Source organism: Sciurus vulgaris (assembly GCF_902686455.1).
Source record: "Sciurus vulgaris genome assembly, chromosome: 2".
In the NCBI taxonomy this organism is placed as follows: domain Eukaryota; kingdom Metazoa; phylum Chordata; class Mammalia; order Rodentia; family Sciuridae; genus Sciurus; species Sciurus vulgaris.
This window is the reverse complement of record NC_136462.1, coordinates 112,153,751-112,171,975: the sequence shown is the minus strand read 5'-3', so window position 1 is coordinate 112,171,975 and position 18,225 is coordinate 112,153,751. Positions and strand designations below refer to the sequence as shown.

General features: G+C 44.4%; 1 protein-coding gene across 11 annotated transcripts in view; it reads right to left on the bottom strand.

The window, feature by feature from the left end:
* Positions 1-434: 434 nt before the first annotated feature.
* Positions 435-18,225, bottom strand: part of ZNF609 (zinc finger protein 609) — a 225,949-nt gene continuing 208,158 nt past the window's right edge. For 8 of the 11 annotated variants that reach the window (XM_079125624.1, XM_079125630.1, XM_079125631.1 and 5 more), the window contains 7 exons: positions 15,797-15,884; positions 10,360-12,700; positions 8,284-8,650; positions 6,047-6,222; positions 5,597-5,813; positions 5,035-5,113; positions 435-4,737 (listed from right to left, as the gene is read on the bottom strand). In XM_079125624.1, coding sequence (XP_078981750.1) covers positions 5,040-5,113; positions 5,597-5,813; positions 6,047-6,222; positions 8,284-8,650; positions 10,360-12,700; positions 15,797-15,884 — 3,263 coding nt within the window. In that variant the 3' untranslated portion in view covers positions 435-4,737; positions 5,035-5,039. Of the gene's footprint in view, positions 4,738-5,034; positions 5,114-5,596; positions 5,814-6,046; positions 6,223-8,283; positions 8,651-10,359; positions 12,701-15,796; positions 15,885-18,225 lie in introns of those variants that run through there. The other 3 variants (XM_079125632.1, XM_079125633.1, XM_079125634.1) reach the window with 3 other exon arrangements.

Here is an 18,225-nt window from a genome sequence, read left to right as displayed (position 1 = left end):
TTGAAATCAGCTAGGCTGTTCCCCATTAAGCAGATTATTTCTAGAGGCAGCCTAAAAGAGTTAGGCAGTTTAGGATTCATATGTTGAATCCAAGGAATCTGCTAGTAGACAGGGTAAGAAAAAACCCTCAGTCCTTTACTTTTCCTCCAAAGCCAGCAGAATGGACAGGAAACATACTTGAGATTCTCCTGCCATCTGTTGGTGGTTCCTGTTCAATATACTCAGAGATAAAAGAAAGGACTGAATTTGAAACCCTGGTACCCTGTCAGGATGTCCCTTTCAAAAAATTTTGGCTATTGAAGGTCACTGACAGGAAAGAAATTTGGTATCCAAAGTCTGTACTCCAGTTAAAAAAACAACTTAGAAGGCAGAATGTTTTTTTTGGGGCGGGGGGTGGAGAGGGATAGAAATGTGAAAGGCAAACTAAGTCTAAATTTAAGAACAGGGACATTAAAAACTTTATTCAATAAATACAACAAATAATTTAAAAATATACTTCAATTCCAAAGCCAATTAAGAAAAGGAAGAAGAGACAAAGGGGAAAAAAGCAGGGGAGAGGAGGAAGGTAGAGGAAAGGAGAAAGGTGGAACAATGGTTTGTTTGGGCTGTGTTTCAGAAGGTATCACCCTTTGAAATTCTGATCAAATGCTCTTGATCCATAACCCCTTAGCCCTTTTTCTGATGGGGTAACTACAGGAGTCCACCAGCCATGAATGATTCTCTGGGCTCTGGAGCAGAGCACTTTGGAGGCTGGAATGCATGGGGGTGGGATGGGGGAGTGCTGGGGGTCCTTTTCCAGTCGTTCCTAATCCCCCAGGCAAGTTCAAGTAGTGCAAACTCTTAGGCAGAGAGCTCCCAGCTGCATAGTTTCATGGGTGAGCATTCAAGCCAGGGCCTCTGGGAGATGGGTCCCAGAATACCCAAGGGTCCAAAGCCACTTTGGTGAGTGGGATCTAAGGGTGAAAAGAGGAGAGGCCAGGACAGAGATTCTGGGCTAAGCCAGAAAACAGTGCTGGGCAGGGAAAGGGCTACAGGGCAGATAATCTGGACACTAGATTCAATAGCTTGCCATCAGCCAGGGAAGGTGAAGCTGAGGATGCATATGGAGCAGGACCAGGAATACTGGGGAAAGCTGAGGGGAAACAGAGAAGTTGGGAAGGAGGAGGAGGCAGCTCAGCAGCAAACTCCAGGAGAAATAACCAGCAGCCCTCACAGATTTGTGATTGTCTCTTAAAAAGATTTATTTTCTCTTCTTGCCTGAATGTACAAAGGCAAAAAGAGTACAGTTTGTATATATATATATTTATATATATATATAAAAAAAACAAGGAACTTGGTAATGTACACTTTTACAGAAGGGAAGAATCAGGAAGACTGAAATTAAATCCAACAGAGCAACGCCAATGGAATAAAAGCTATGAACAGCAACACTGCCCCTCCAGCCCTGGCCTCCAGCTTGCCCCAACCTGCTCCCAGTGGGAGGGCTGAGCACCAAGGCAAGCGGGTGGGCTGGGGCAGGAGGGGCTAGGGGACAGGGCCTGGGAGGAGCTTGATCCCAGAAGGAGCCCATGGCAGAGGATCACTGGAAAGCTTCCTGGGATGCCCTAGTAATAAAACAAATGACAAAGGCCCATAATTCTGGAGCCAGTTAGCTGCCCAGTTGGATCTTGGGGGCATCGGAGTAGACAGTGGGATGGTAATGGGGTAAATGGGGAAGTACATGACATGAAGGGGCCTCAAAGCTTCTACAATTCTGTAGCCCTTCTGTAGTCTTAATCCCCAACTCCTTAAATGAAGTTCTCCTACCCCTACCCTGGAGTCTGGAGAGGAGAGTTAAGAAATGACCATTTCATTTCATAGGGTGCCTTCTTACCCGTCTGTGTGGTTCTTTGTCCTTGAGATGTGTGGAAGGAGTGGGGTAAGAAGGAAACTTCATGCATGTACACACACATGTATAAGGCAGGGAAGGAGGATGAAGGGAACCAGCATATCTTAAATGAGGAAGAAGCAGATGTGAATCCTAAAGAGCAGCTCTGCAAGCTGTGGCTGCCTTTCTTGGGGATGAGGTCCTCTTTCCCTGTAGCTTCTCCTCCATGGGGTGCCCAGGGAGCTATGTTTGTAGGAACCTGGACAGGGATGACTCAGAGAGAGGCTTGGTTTGGTGGTCTGGCCCTTAACCAGAAACCTTTCCAGCCTCTGTTGGTGGGGTGAGGATCCTTGCTGAGTGTCTCGTCCCTTTGACTGGGTCATGGGTGCCACAGGTAGCCCCTACCTGTGTTTCTCCTCCCCATATAGGAGAGGTGGATGACAAATCTTTCACTTGGCACTTGTCAAGGATCTCCACAGCTGCTGCTGCTGCTGCTTCTGCTTCATGTTACTTCAGGGAAGACTGGACCCAGGAAAGCTCAGGGTGAGAAGGCAGTGCCATTCTGCCTTTGTTGTTTTCACCTGCTCTTCTAGGCAGCTCCTACTCCTTGAGGGAGACTTGGATATAAGGATCAAAGAGCTAAATGTTTTTTAAGGGGCTGGGAGAAGCAGCTGTTCCCTTCTGCAAAACCCAGGGCTGCCCTACACATAGAGAAGTTCCTCCTCTGTGTTACAGAACTAAGTGGGAGGGCACGAGTGCGGGGCCATGTCTGCCCAAATGAGAAAGAAAATTATTCCAACAGTTTCTTTACAATATGTACATAGCACGCTGCAGGCCAGCGCCACAGATACAAAACCCACAATATTTTAAAACAACAGAGATGGGCTCTTGGCTCCACCCCGCAGGAGCCTGGGAAGGCATATCAGGCTGAAATTCAATCACCTTCTTGGTAGGGGTGACTCAGGTGGAGTGAAGCTGTTCACAACAGCTACTTCCATAGATGAAAGGGAAGTCACTATTCAGGGCACTGCCCACTGGGCAGCAGGAGGCAGGGGGATGACAGCTGTGAGGGAGGTTGCTTGGGACCTTGCCAACAGGTTTAAAATAATGGGCTTTAGGGGAGGGCTAAGAACCCAACTTGAACAAAAACAAGGATATGAGAGCCTAGAGGAAAGGTCTGTGGGTCAGAGGGGCTCCTCTTGGACAAATGACTTAGGCCTATCTATGTGTAGGGCTGCAGGGTTCTTAGAAACTACCCTCAACTGGGCATTGTGCTTACTGTCCCTCATCCCCCTATTCTCCAAATTAGGTCAGAGTCATATTCCTGCTATTAACTCCTCACTTTTGGCACTCTGGTCACAAACTCTCTAGCCTTGGCTGGTGTCAGTCAGTCTCTCTCAATCCAGAGGGTCAAAGAAAGATAGGGGAGAACAAAGAGATGACACTTCCACACCCCAGGGAAGAAGTGACTCCAATACAGCTGCTGAATCATCATCATTTTCCCAGTATATGGAGCACAAAGCTTGGACCCAGAGAGACTGCATTTCTAAGGAGAGCAGAGAAATGTTTGCTACCTCAAAGCACAGCTCCCCTGAATTCATTGTGACTCCGACAAACAATGCTTGGATGTATTTTCCCAGGGTCTGAGGAACAAAAAACCTCCCATGGCCAGTGGCCCCTAAAACAAAAATGTGTGTTACAAAGACACACAGCTTATATTGGCACATACGGAGGCTATAGTTTGAACTACATAAAATCATGTACTTGTAGACAGAATCAGGCTGTATACATTTGTGGCCCTAAATGAGGAAGTTACTCAGATGGCTGAATGCACAGGACATCTCCAAGAACTGCTGGATGCTCCCAGGGCCTGCCTTCTGGGCCTTGCCCTAAAGTGACCCAGCAGACTCCAAGCTTCCCCAAACTGAGGGGAATACTATTTTATCTGCCTGAGTCTTAAGAGCCAAGCAGTGGAAAAGAAGAGGCAAGATCAGTGTGGGGATCCCCCTGGGAAAAGCACCAAGGGGTTAGGAGGGAAGAGAAGAGGACAGGGAGTTGGGAGATAAGAAGCAGCAGGACTTAGTGGGGATGCAGGTTCAATTTCATGCTCCAGCTCATTCCTGGTATCCCTGGGGAGCCCTGTGCTGGTGTTGAAACCCCTGCCCTCTGCCTGACAGGCAGCTTCAAGGCCACGGTGGGGCAATGCCTTGGTCTTCCTTTCCAGGCTAGGCTCTGAGCATTTTATCTGTGCTCATGTTAGGGTAGGGGGAAGTCTCTATGTTTGAAGACCTTGTTTTCACAATTACAGAGAAAACAGCCCCCAATATCTTTTCCTGAGATTCTAATTCCTCCACATGCTGTCTGTTCCTGGGGCACAAACCACTGGGGAGATGCAGGATCTGGTGATGGTGGTAATGATGGTGGGGGTATGGCTGCTGTGCTGTCTTCAGACCTTACCCAGTTCTTGGGTGGGGTGGGGAGATGTCCCTCTCTTGGGGGACAGGGCATACTGCTTCAGCAGCAGACCAAGGCCTCGGGGAAAACAGCAGTGACTTCTCTGGGCTGAGGCCATGTTCCCCTGGTTGCTCCCCGTGCCTTCATCTCCACAGAGGCCACAAAGTCATAATGTGGCTGAGAGAATAAATATTTTTGCTAAGTACCAGCTCTCCAGCTCCTGAGGAAGAGGGAGGGTCAGGGAGTCCAGGGGTCTAGTGGAGGTGAGAGAGCCAAGGGTCTGCCTTCAGGCATGGTAGAAACGGCAAACAGGATGATCAACACCATTTAACTGATGTCTAAATGGCACGTCCAGCACCTCCTTGGGTGAGCCAGTCCAGGCCCGTGAAGTTGACTTTATCCGGGCACTTGGTGTTCTGTAAGGGAAACATGGACAGGTAACCAGGCACTCAGCCTGCTGTCATGATAACCACAAGATGGCGCTCCAAGAAAATTAACTGGCCAGTACTAATCCCTAGGGGTCACATGTTCCATAGGTCTCTCAGATGCATACAGCTTCACAGGAGACTCTTATACAAGAGGCTTAGCCAGGATTCCACCATTTCCAGACTGCTTACACCTCAGTTATCCCTCACTTAGGTGCACAGGGATGCTGTGATCCAGGTAGCAGCTATCTCTGGCTCTGTTACCCCAAATAAACAAAAGTCACTTACCATTCTCACCTCCTGGGGGGTGGGTAGAGTGAGGGAGTTGAGCCTTGCTGGCTGGCAACAATGGCTGTAGAAGAAAGCCCTGGCAAGCAGGAGGACATGTTAGTGTGGCATTCACAGAAACCTCCCCTTCACACTTCCTTTTCACCAGTTGACTAGACACAGGGAGGAGAGACCCCTTAAATTCCTAACTCGAGTTTTGGGGTACTGACAGAAAAAAATCCGATCCTTCGCCAGATATAGTGGCTGGGGTGGACAGTTCAGGTTTTTTTTTTTTTTTTTTTTTTTTTTTTAATAGCTGCTTGCTTCTTTTTGGCTGTGGGAACGAACACCTGTTCCTTATTCTCAACATCAAAGTCAACATTCTGGACGAGTTTGAGAATCCCCCGGCTATAAGGAAGTAAATACATGTCATGTTTTAATGACTGCAGGCCAGTACTTTGTACTTTGGAGGGACAGAATCTTGAAAACAAACAAAAGGGTTCTTATGGTGGGGGGCCTTGCTACAGGCACTACTACTGGGATGCAGATCAAAAAAACAGATGATGGGGGACAACAGACTTACCTGCTGCATAGGGTAGGTTGTACTGAGCTGGGAGCAATGAATACCCCAAGTGGTGGTGGTGGTGGTGTGTGGACATCAGGCGCTGGGAAGGGGAGGTGCGGGGCCGGTCAACACTTCGTTCACCCCCACCTGATCCCCCAACACTGCTACAGCTGCCACCACCCCCAACCACCCCACAGCCTCCCCGATCTCTCTCCTGAGAAGTTTTATCATTTATCTGAAAAGGAAAGGAAAGGAAACACAGAGAAACATTATAGTGAGACATATAAGTGATATAACCAGAGCCCCTCATTATCATTGCCTGAAAATGTGGACACCTTTGAACCAAGAAGGTGTCCCCATGAGTCAGTGAAGCTGTACTGTGGTTAGGAACTGAATTTGCCCACTGTCTCCAAGATTTTGGACCTCTGTTATTTTGGATAACAGCCAGGATCACTGTACTTCCCTTACCGTGGGAGACTTGCTTTTGTAGTGACTGGCATGCTGCTGCAAGATGTCCAGGGCTTTGGACTCTGAGCTGGATTTACAACTGACACTGGGGCTGGCTCGTGCCTTGTCGGCATCTTCACCACCTGAGAGCTTGCTGCCATATGGGGAGAAAGAGTAGCTGGAAGGCAAATAGGAACCTGGGGAAGGAGAAATCAAGTAATCAAGGAAGTGAAAGGTAGAAGAAACTGCTTTAGTAAGCTTGGTTAGGAGGACATTAGCTTTCCTAGGCATAGGCTGAGGTATTTTCTATCATGGTGTCTTTGGGATGAGACTAATGACTTGTCCTCTTTTTACTGAACTCTATAGGGAAAATTGGTGAAGGGATGCCAGGAATATGCCCTCGGTTTCCTGGAGTTGATTGCCCCTGACGTGCTATGGTTCTTTGAGATATTCTGATTCATTTTGGAGAGGTGATATAACTGGAAAGATCATAAGACATAAAGTCAGCTGGCCTTGCGATCAGCTGTACATCTGAGACTTTCTAGCTCGGTAATATTGAGCAAATTGACAACCTTTTTGAGTTTGTTTCTTCATCAAAATGAAGACAAGAAAATAATATTCATAAATAACTCAGGATAGTGCTAGACTGTAGCAAGCCCTCACAATACACAGAACTATTATTTTACATATATGAGTGTGGGTAACAGGAAATAAGGAACACCTCAAGGTGAGAAAATTTTCCATTTATGTTTGAAAAGCTTACTTATCCTACTTAGAATTTCTCTTAATGTCATGATTATTTAGGCTGTAGGAGGTTGGAAGCTCTAAGAAGTAAGTTTAGAAGTGCCCAAGTCAGGGCTGGGGATGTAGCTCAGTGGTAGAGTGCTTGTCTACATGCATGAGGGCCCTGGGTTTAATCCCCAGCACTGTAAAAAATAAATAAAATAAAACAAAATAAAATGCCCAAGTCAATCTGAATGTAGAATAGTGATTACCAAGGGTTGGGGGAGGGGTGAGGAATAAAGGGAAGTTGGATAATAGGTATCCAAACAGGTAGAAGGAATATATTCTGGTACTCCACAGCAATGTGGGTGACTATATTTCACAATAAGCCTACTTATAGATATATAATTTTTTTTTTCTTGGTACTGGGGATTGAACTCAGGGGCACTCAACCACTGAGCCACATCCCCAGCCCCATTTTGTATTTTATTTTGAGATGGGGTCTCACTGAGTTGCGTAGTGCCTCAGCTTTTGCTGAGGCTGGCTTTGAACTCTCAATCCTCCTCTCAGCCTCCTGAGCTGCTGGAATTATAGGCATGCACCACTGTGCCCGGCCTATTATATTTTATGAAGATCTGGAAGAAAGGAACTTGAAGGCTCAAACATAAAATGCTAATTATCCTGATTTGATCAGTACATGCTATACACATTTGTTGAAATATGACATTATATACCCCCTTAATATGTACAATTATTATATGTTAAGATAAATAACAACACAAAGTTAAATTAAATTGAGTGCCTTCTACCCCAGAAGAATCCCACATGGCTCTTTGGGCAACAGAAATTGGCAAGTAGAGTTGAATAAGAACATTTTCTTCTAAAAAGTTAAAAAGATTAAATCCTGACTTTGTGCCCCACCTCACTCCAGGAACTCATGGACACCAGTATACAGAGCTAATCTTTCTCAAGCTGAACCTAGCCAGACATCCCCTGACTTCAAACTGCTCTTCCTATCACTGATTGCCTTCCAACCTTACAGCTGAGCATGATCTTGCAACTGAATATACACATTGTTCTGATTTGAATTTTATTTGTTCCACGTGTCTCTCCTGCTATTAGGTTGTAAGGTTTTTGAGAAGGGAACTACTCTTCTTTATTACATTCCCCATAGTGCCTTGTACATTGAAAAATTCTAAATATCTAAAAATCTAAATATCTTAAAAAAAAAAAAAATCTCAGCTTAAGAGAAGATGGTGATACTAAAAAGGGAGTATCAGTGAAAACTGACAGTAGAGGCAACCCTCTAGCTGGAACAATGAAAGGGAGAGCTGGTCCCTCTGACTATAATCAGGAGTCATTTAAGGAGCTACAGCTTAGAGTGACCACTTTACAGAATGATGCAATCAAAACGGGTTGTCATCTAAACAAGTCTCATTGAGTCTTAGGGACAAGAAACAAAACTCTGAGTTTGAAATCTGTGTTTCATCTCCCTTCCTGGTAAATGAAGCAGAGCTGGCACTAGGGTGCTGTACCTGGGTAGTTCTGCATCATCACAGCAGGCATGCCCCGGTAGCTGGGGTGGTTGGGATCATAGGACTGGCTGTAGGAGTAGCCGTGCATATAAGGGATGTAGGACTGGTGCTGGGTGAGGGGGGAGGACACAGGCACATGGACACTTGGTCGTGGCTCCTTGCTCCCAAGGCGGGACTCCTCAGACGTGGACAGCTTGCAGTCACTACTTGTGCTTTCCTTCCCATCCTCCTTGGGGACAGAGTCCTTACTCCGACTCCTTTCCTCCTTCAATTTGCGATCCCGTTCCTCTTTCCACCGCTCATCCTCTGACTTTATATCTGAGTACTTGGCAGGATAAACATATGTCCACATCCGGGGTTCTGCCTCCTACAATAATCACAGAACGAGGACTGAATGTTGTACACATAAGACAGAGATATAGTTAAAGACCAAGGTTCCAGTAGAAATACAAGCACTCTAGACACCTGGGGCAGGGTAGGATCCTGCCTTCTATTGATCTTTGCTTACAATCCAACTTTGGTTTCTCTTGTTTAAAAAGCTCCCCACTCAAGGAAACGATGTAGGGAGAGAAAAGGAAAATCTTATCAGTGTGTTCTCTAGGCAAGCACAAACATTCTGGGGCAAAGATTCCAGGAAGAGAAGAGGCTACTTCTTTCTAAGATGTTTAACTTGTTTCCCTTCTTCAGCACACCCCCCCTTTTTTTTTTTTGGTGGGGGAGTGCTGGGGATTGAACCCAGATCCTTATACATATCAGGCAAGCACTCTACCAACTGAGCTATATCCCCGTCTCTACTGTTTCTCTGCTTGAGAGCAAGCTCAGTGGGTAGAAAGCTATCACTGTTGTCCAGGTCAGAGGAAGGGGGTAAACTTCCACCAATAGGGAAGGGAAGAGAGTCTAAGTTCCATGAGTAAAGAGAGATGTGAGACTCTAAATTCTTTGTTCTAACCCCACCTACTAAATCCTCATTTTATTTTATTTTTTCCTCCTTCTTCAGTACTGATTGAACACAGGGCCTCATGCATACTAGGCAAGTGCTATACCATTGACCCACAACCCTAGTTCATTTTAAAAATTTTATTTTCAGACAAGCTCTTGCTAAGATGCCCAGTCTGGCCTTGAAATTTTGATCTTCCTGTCTCAGCCTCCCAAGTAGCTGGAATTACGGACATCATCATGCCTGGCTATAAAATCCTTCTTAAAGAAATTGAGTAGTGTACTTTTGACCTACTCTAAAAAATGGAGAGATAGGATTAATGCATTCCATAGGAAATAAACAGTGGAAGGAATATTGGACTAGGAAATAAGATACCTAGATTTTCATCCTGGCTCTGCTAAGTGAAGGTTCAAGTAACCTTACACAAATCAAACTAATTTATCTTGGTCTTTCTTGTTGAATAGGAAAAAAAAAAAAAATCTTTTACAGAGCTAGGTAGTGCTTACCTCCCATCCCCTGAGGCTGGGGATTGAATCCAAGGGCCCTCTACCACAGAACTACATCCCCACTCCTTTCTTTTTTTTTGAATTGTTTCTTTCTTTCTTTTTTTTTTTTTTTATCCCCACTCCTTTCTATTTTGAGATGGTCTCACTAAGTGGCTGAGACTAGTCTAGTCTCAAACTTGCAATCCTGTCTCTGCCTCCTAAATTGCTGGGATTACTGGCATATGCCACTGCACCTGGCTAAAAATGCTTTTAAAAAAAATCATTAAGATGATTTATGAAGATAGAGAATTCCTAAAATTATACAACATTCCTGCTAATAATCTACATTTTTTTTTTTCCTTAAAGGTATTAGTGTTTGAATCCAGAGGTGCTCTACTACTGAGCTACAACCCCAGTCCTTTTTACGTTTTTATTTTTTCAGACAGGGGCTTGCTAAGTTACTCAGGCTGGCCTTGAACTTGGTGATCTTCCTGCCTCAGCCTCCTGAGTTGCTGGGAATTCTGGTGTATACCACACCCAGCATTTGCTAATATGAATTCTGTGAACCCTTATCTACAGACATCCCTGATTTGTGATGGAGACAGACAGTTTTATCAGACAGTATTTCCACTTCCTCCCAAAGGCAAGAGTTACCTGTCGGTACCAGAGTATTGGATCCACCTCAGCCTGTCGGCCACACTCCGTGCCTGTCTTAGCCTCAGAGGCCTCCTTGCCTAGGTGACTGGCCTCATTTAGCTTCACTTTAAGGCCTTCAGGGGCTTGGCTGGGGAGTTTTGAAGAGTCATCTAACTTGGGGATGATGACTGACTTGGCAGGATCAGTCCCTGGCTCCTTGGCCTTGCTGGGTCCTGACTTTACCAAGTCTGTCAGGCTGGGAGCCTTGGTGAGGGTGGGTGGAATTGATGGCTTTTGCTTCCACTCCTCCTTGAGTGCTGACTCCCGTTCCTTCAGACCCATCTCTGCTTTCTTGTCCAGTCCCCGCTGCTGCTGTTCCAAGCTCTGCCGTTTCTGTTGTTCTTCATACTGCTGTCGGTAAGCTGTGTTAGTGCTCAGGAGGTGGGTGTGGTAACTCTGGTCACTGTAGCCATAGGGGGGCACATAGGCATACTGGTTGTAGTACAGGGACTGCATGTACATGTTGGGCCGCTGCTGGATGACCGAGGGCTGCTGACTGGAACTGCTCAGTTCGGGCTTCTTTTCTTCACAGACATCATTCTTCACTTTCCCCTCTATACTTTCAGGCTCCTCATCCTTTTTGGTCTTCAGGGCCTGGCTCTCCACTCCTGCCTGGCTGCTAGGGTTCAGAGTTCCTGGGCTAGACTGTGCATAACTTGGAGAGTAGTAACTCTCAAAGCCTTGGTAATATGGTGAGTCTTTGCTCTGTGGCTGAGGAGGGAAAAGAGTTTTCTTAGCCCCTTCCTTAACCAACTGTTCAGGGTCCTTTGATTTGACACCGTCCACCTTGCCCTCCCCATCCTCCCCAGCATCAGAGATGTCAGAGTATGCAGGGCTGTTGGTTTTGACTGAGCTGGCTTCAGCTCCATTCTGGGTCACTACATGTAAGGGAGTCAGGGGCTGGGTAGGGGTTGTGCTATCTAGGCGGCTGCTGCCTCCGATTGAAGGGCTAGGGGCATTATCTGTAAAGCTGTAGATTTTATCAGCTTCAGCCTTGATGCTAGCCAGTCGGCTTTGATGGGGGTCTGATGAACCGTTCAGGAGTCCTTCCATTTTCATCCCATCTCCTGATGATTCCCTGAATGGGCTTTTGCCTTCTTCTGTTCGACATACCTTCCCAGGGGTCAGAGGACTTTCAAGTTCCTTTGAAGATTCCTTCTTTTTTTTGTCTTTCTTTTTCTTGTCCTTGGCTGGAGTCAAAGCAGGGTTGACAGAAAAAGGTTCTCCCATAACAGTAGGCTTGGGCTGAATGGGCTTGAGTTGAGGACTGTTAGGCATGGCTTGGACCACTGTGGTGGTCAAGCCTGAGGATGATCCTGGGCTTGCTGCTGTGAAGGTAGCTGTCTGGAAGGTGTAGATTTGCTGTGGGGGGATAGCAGGGGCAATGGGCCGGGCTGACTTTAAGCTCTTGGAAGGAATCTTTTCAGGTTTCAAACTAGAGGATTTTTTACATTTCTCTTTTTCCATACACTTCCTTTCCAAAGAATCAAAGGCATCATTGCTTGTTTCATCCATTACTGAGGGTCCATCATCAGAACCATCATTGGATAAGGCCCCAACATCTGTGTCCCCTTCCCCACTCAATTTTTTCTTACAGAGGCCTTTTGTGCTGAATTTGTTTGAAGGAGAGGGGCTATGAGGCTCCACAAGGCGAACTTTGGGGGTAGCTGAACGGGCAGGGGACAAGGAACCTTTTTGTGAAACAGGTGCACCGTTGCAGCTCCCGAGGTCTGCATGGAGGGTGGGCTCTTCTCCATACTCACTGTCTCCATCAGCTTCAGGCTTGCTATCATCATCTGTATGGGCATGAGCTTGGTGGTACTTAAGTCCATTGATGTGCTTGTATTTTTTGTTGCAGTTTGGGTGGGGACAGTCAATTAGGACTGGGGAGGGGCAATTTCTGTCCAGAACAGTGGGTTCCATCTTGGTCCCAGGGAGGGGGCCAGTGGCTGAGCCCATGGAATTTGTACGGACACGCTTGCTCCCTTTGGAGTCCTCAGAGCTAGAATTCAGCTCCATGTCTGAAAGGGGCTTATTTTTCCGCTTATTCGCTGAGGAAGGGCTGGCCTTCACATCTTCTGAGGTGCTGCTGGCAGGCGGGCGATGCTCTGAAGAATTTTGGCTGCCCCGGCGGCCTTTGCTATTGGCTCCTGCTCGGGTTTTGCTGCTGCTGCTGGTCCCTTTGCTTTCAGAGGCTGTGGTTGTCTCATTGACAGGTGTGTTACTGTTTGGACGCATTCGTTTGCCTCTACCTCGACCATTGCGCATTTCCAAGTCACTGGTGGGGGAGTCACAGAACCTTGGCAAAGAACAAATATAACAGGATATTATTAAGAAGAGAAACCATCTTTATTTATTTGGTACTGGGGACTGAACCCAGGGTCACTTAACCACTGAGCCATGTCCCCAGCCCTATTTTATTTTTTGAGACAGAGTCTTGCTAGTTTGCTGAGGCTGGCTTTGAACTTGCAATCCTCCTCCTCCAGAGGAGCTCGGATTACAGGCATACACCACCATGCCTGATGAGAAAACATCTCTAAACCAGTTTAGATGCAGCCTCCAGAAGAACCTTCCAGATGATGACTATCACTTTCAACAAATATGATTTGTTGAAAGAACTTGTGTTTGTGTGGGAACTGCATTAACTGGTGAACTCCTAGGATTCTACTTGCAGGCCTATTACAAATTATTCCCCAATATTTCTCCCTAAAGCCATGCAGGCAAAAAGAGTATTCATGTCTGCATTTCCTATATGCAGCCATAATTGTGGTTTCAGAAAAGACTACAGATCACTCAGGAAATTGAGGCCAGGAATGCTAAGTGACTGGCTCAAAGTCACAATGTTGATAAATGGCAGTGAACACCAGAATTCAGTTCTGCTTTCAGCCCAATGCTTTTTTCCTACATACCTTACCACAGAGGTATAGACAGGTACAACAAAACACGCATACATTCATTTAAAAGGCTCCTAAATATGTGCTAAAAACCATGTCAGCCAATAGTACATGAATTTTTTGAATGTTTAGAGATTTGCACCTATGGATCTTTCCTCAGTAGCTCTAAAGTAGCTTTTCATGGAGCCCAAAATACTGTCTAAAATAAAACGTTTAGCTTAAGGATGGTTCCTATTTAGATCTAGAGATGGTTTTGACTCTTGCTTCGGGGTAGATGGAACAGATTATTGCTAAGACTGTGGGTGCCACAGCTATGGCAGAAAAAAAGACAATTTGTCAAATATCTCCTTTGGGCCTCCGAGCAGTCATATTATAACGCTACTATTTTTTATTATTGCCCCACTCACTCACTGTTTCTCTAGATTCTTACATACCCCAAGGCAGATGTAAATCCTTCCAACAGATTCTCAGAAATAAAAAAGGAGGATATAGAGAACTTTAAAAACTGGTCTTAGGGCTGGGGATATAGCTCAGCTGGTAGGGTGCTTGTCTTGCAAGCACAAGGCCCTGGGTTCAATCCCCAGCATTGCAAAAAAAATAAAAAAAAAAAAAATAAAAAAACTGGTCTTAGCTGGGCATGGTGGCACACACCTGTAATTCCAGTGACTGGGGTGGTTAAGGCAGGAGGATCATGAGTTCAAAGTCAGCTTCAGCAACTTAGCAAGATATTGTCTCAAAATGAAAAATGAAAAGGGCTGGGGATGTGGCTCAGTGGGTAAGCACCCCTGGGTTCAATCCCAGGTACAAAAACAACAACAAACAAACAAACAAAAAAACTGGTCTTAGTTCATCTGAATATAGTTTTGCTTTTTGTTTTTTTTTGTACCAGGGATTGAACTCAGGGGCACTCAACCACTGAGCCACATCCCCAGCCCCATTTTGTATTTTATTTTGAGATGGGGTCTCACTGAGTTGCTTAGTGCCTCAGCTTTTGCTGAGGCTGGCTTTGAACTCACAATCCTCCTGCCTCAGCCTCCCGAGGCATAAGGATTACAGGAGTACGCCACTGCACCTGGCTGAATATAGCTTTGTAATACTCTCAAACCGACAGAAGCCTGGTCCAGCATCTCTGAATATTAGGAAGCATAAACAACCACATAATACTAGCTACAGCACAATCATACTAGAGAAAAAGAAAGTGATCGGAAGTAAAAAAACTTCAAAAGTATTTTTCCTTGGGATATTCTTGCTGATCTTTGTTTCAAGGAAATAATGAGCAGGTGAAAATTCAATATAGTTTTTGTAAAAGAACTGTCCAGATGGTAACTACCATTTTCTCCCCGCCCCCCCCCAGATGGGTCTAGCTGTCTTGTCCAATCTGGCCTCAAACTTGGGATCCTCCTACTTCAATCTTCCAAGTAGCTGGGATTACAGGTGTGCACCACTGCAACACATTTGGTAACTATAATTTTTAATGACTATGAGTCATTAAAGAAACTTGTGAATGTGTGGGAATTGCATTAAGTGTTGAGCTCCTTGGATGTTATTTGCATGATAGCTATAAATTATTCCCCCATATGCAGGCTCCCTAATCCCTGGCAAACTGGGTACTAATATTAGGAACAAAATGTAATATGCTTTTCACTGAAATATTAATCTTTTATTTTTATTTTTTTGGTGGTGCTAGGGATTGAAGATTGAACCCAGAGCCTTGCACATGGTAGGCAAGTGTTCTTGAGATCATATTAGAATTTGAGGGGCTGGGGATGCAGCTCAGTGGTAGAGGACTTGCCTATCATGGGTACATGGGTTCTGAGTACCACCCCCTTGCTGAAAAATTTGCAACTGGTAAAGGTTCTTGTGAAACCCATCTGTTCTAATCTAGTAGGGTGTATAAAACTAAACATATTCTTGAGATAAGTTTCTGGGGAAATACCATTGAAAAGCATCATCAACGCATGTTTGTTCATTCATAGTTAGATTTTATATCCTTGGTCTCAAGGTGACTATAGAAAGATGCTAGAATTTAATTCTAGAAATGGGCTTTAAAAGGATTTCTTTGCCTGGGTGTATTGGCACATGCCTATAAATCCCAGAGGCTCAGGAAGCTGAGGCAGGAGGATCACAATTTTGAGGCCAGCCTCAGCAATTTAGTGAGACCCTAAGCAACTTAGTGAGATTCTGTCTCAAAATAAAAAATAAAAAGGACTGGGGATATGATTCAGGGCCCATGGTACCAAACAAACAAGAAAACAAAACAAAACCAACCAAACAAAAAAGGATTTCTTTCTCATTCTTCTACCCCCATTTCCCAGCCAACACTTTAATACATAATTCATTTATTCTTTATAAATGCCAGGTAAACACAGTGCCTTCTCTTATTTCTACATCATAATGTCCTTTAAAAGATGGGTATATGACTCTAGCAGGATAAAGGTTCAATGATTAGAGTGGTTCAAACCACTAAACTAACTACAAACTAAGCAGCTGTAGGTGCTCACCTTGGGGGTGCCCAATCATGCCGTGTGCAGTCAAGAAGTGTACCTACATATGTCTTGTTCCTCCACGTTACATTTACCACCAACATCCCTGGAAAACAAGAACAAAGAGATATAGAAAAGACAAACCCTGTTGGCCATTAGGAGGGGTATTCTTTATTTGAGCAGCACTGACTTCTGTGGGAGGGCTTAGGGGAGTGCACTGGGCACCAATGGGACAAACAAGATAGACGAGAGTTAGATAGGTAATAGCTGCAAAGACTTCATGGTCAGTGCAAAACATTTTTTTTTTTTTAATTTTGTTTATTACAAATGGACGCAATACCTCCAATTTATTTATTTAGTTTTATGTGGTGAGAGGATTGAACCCAGTGCCTCATGCATGCTAAGCAAGTGCTCAGCCACTGAGCTACATACAATCCCAGCGCCCTGCAGTTCCTTACTTTTAAAAATATTATGCAGCTGGGCACAAGGGTGCAGTCCTGTAACCCCAGCTACTCAGGAGATTGAGGCAGGAAGAGCTAAGTGTACAGCCAGCCATGGCAATTTATCAAGACTCTGTCTCAAAAAATAAAAAAAGTTGGGGATATAGTTCAGTGGTAGGGCCCACAGGTTCAATCCCCAATACTGGGGTGGGGAGAGCAATATTAAAAAAAAAAAAAGTATAAAAGATAACCTAATAAAAACCCATGGTTAGGTATGGTGGCACATGCCTGTAATTCTGGCAACTGAGGAGGCTGAAGCAAGGGGATCAAAAGTTTGAGGTCACAGAATAGCCAAAGCAATCCTGGGCAGAAAGAGTGATGCAGGAGGTATCACAATACCAGATCTTAAACTCTACTATAGAGCAATAGTAACAAAAATGACATGGTATTGGCACCAAAATAGGCAAGGTAGACCAACGGTATAGAATAGAAGATACAGAGATGTATCCACATAAGTACAGTAATCTCATACTAGACAAAGGTGCCAAACACTTACAATGGAGAAAAGATAGCCTCTTCAAAAAATGGTGCTGGCAAAACTAGAAATCCATATGCAGTAAAATGAAATTAAACCCCTATCTCTCACCCTGTACAAAGTTCAATTCAAAATGGATCAAGGATCTAGGAATTAGACCCTGAGACCCTATACCAAATAGAAGAAAAAGTGGGCCCAAATCTCCATCATGTTGGCTTTGGACCAGATTTCCTTAACAAGATCCCCATAGCGCAAGAATCAATAATGGAATACAGTCAAACTAAAAAGTTTTTTCTCAGCACAGGAAACAATAATGTGAAAAGACAGCCTACAGAGTGGGAGAAAAATCTTTTCCACACACACTTTAGACAGAGCACTCATCTCCAAAGTTATAAAGAACTTAACAAACTTTACACCCAAAATACAAAGAACCCAATCAATAAATGGGCTAAGGAAATGGGCAGACACTTCACAGAAGAAGATATACAGGTGATCAACAAATATATGAAAAAGGTGCTCATCATCCCTAGTAATTAGAGAAATGCAAATTAAAATCACCCTAAGATTTCATCTCACTCCAATTAGAATGGCTATTATCAAGAATATAAGCAATAATAAGTGTTGGCGTGGATGTGGGGAAAAAGGCACACTCATACATTGCTGGTGGAGTTGCAAATTGGTGTAGCCACTCTGGAAAGCAGTGTGGAGAATCCTCAGAAAACTTGGAATGGACCCACCACTTGACCCAGCTATCCCACTCCTCGGTTTATACCCAAAGGACTTAAAGTCAGCATACTACAGTGATGCAGCCACATCAATGTTCCTAACAGCTCAATTCACAATAGCTAGATTGTGGAACCAACCTAGATGCCCTTCAGTTGACAAATGGATAAAGTGATATACACACTGGAATATTACTCAGCCATAAAGAAGAATAAAATTATGCCATTTCTGGTAAATGGAGGAAGCCGGAAAATATCATGCTAAGTGAAATAGGCCAAGCACAAAAAAACCAAAGGCTGAATGTTTTCTCTGATAAGTGCATGACAAAATATAATGGGGGTGGGGGTGGCGAGGGGAAGAGAAGAATGAAGGAACTTTGGATGATGTAGAGGAAAAAGGGGTGAGAGCCAGTGGAGAAGGAAAAACAGTAGAATGAAACAGACAGTATTACCCTGTATATATGTATGATTACATGGATGGTGTGAATCTACATTGTGTACAACCAAAGAAATGAAAAGTTGTACCCCATTTGTGTACAATGAATCAAAATGCAGTCTATAAAAATAAAATATTTTAATAAAAAATTAATAAAATTTAAAAAAAGAGAAAAGAAAAAAAGAAAAAAAAGTTTGAGGTCAGCCTCAGCAACTTAGAAAAGCTCTGAGCAATTCTGACCCTGTTTCAAAATTAAAAAAACAAAAAGAACTGGAGATGTAGCTCAGTGATAACCCTTGGGTTCAATCTCCAGT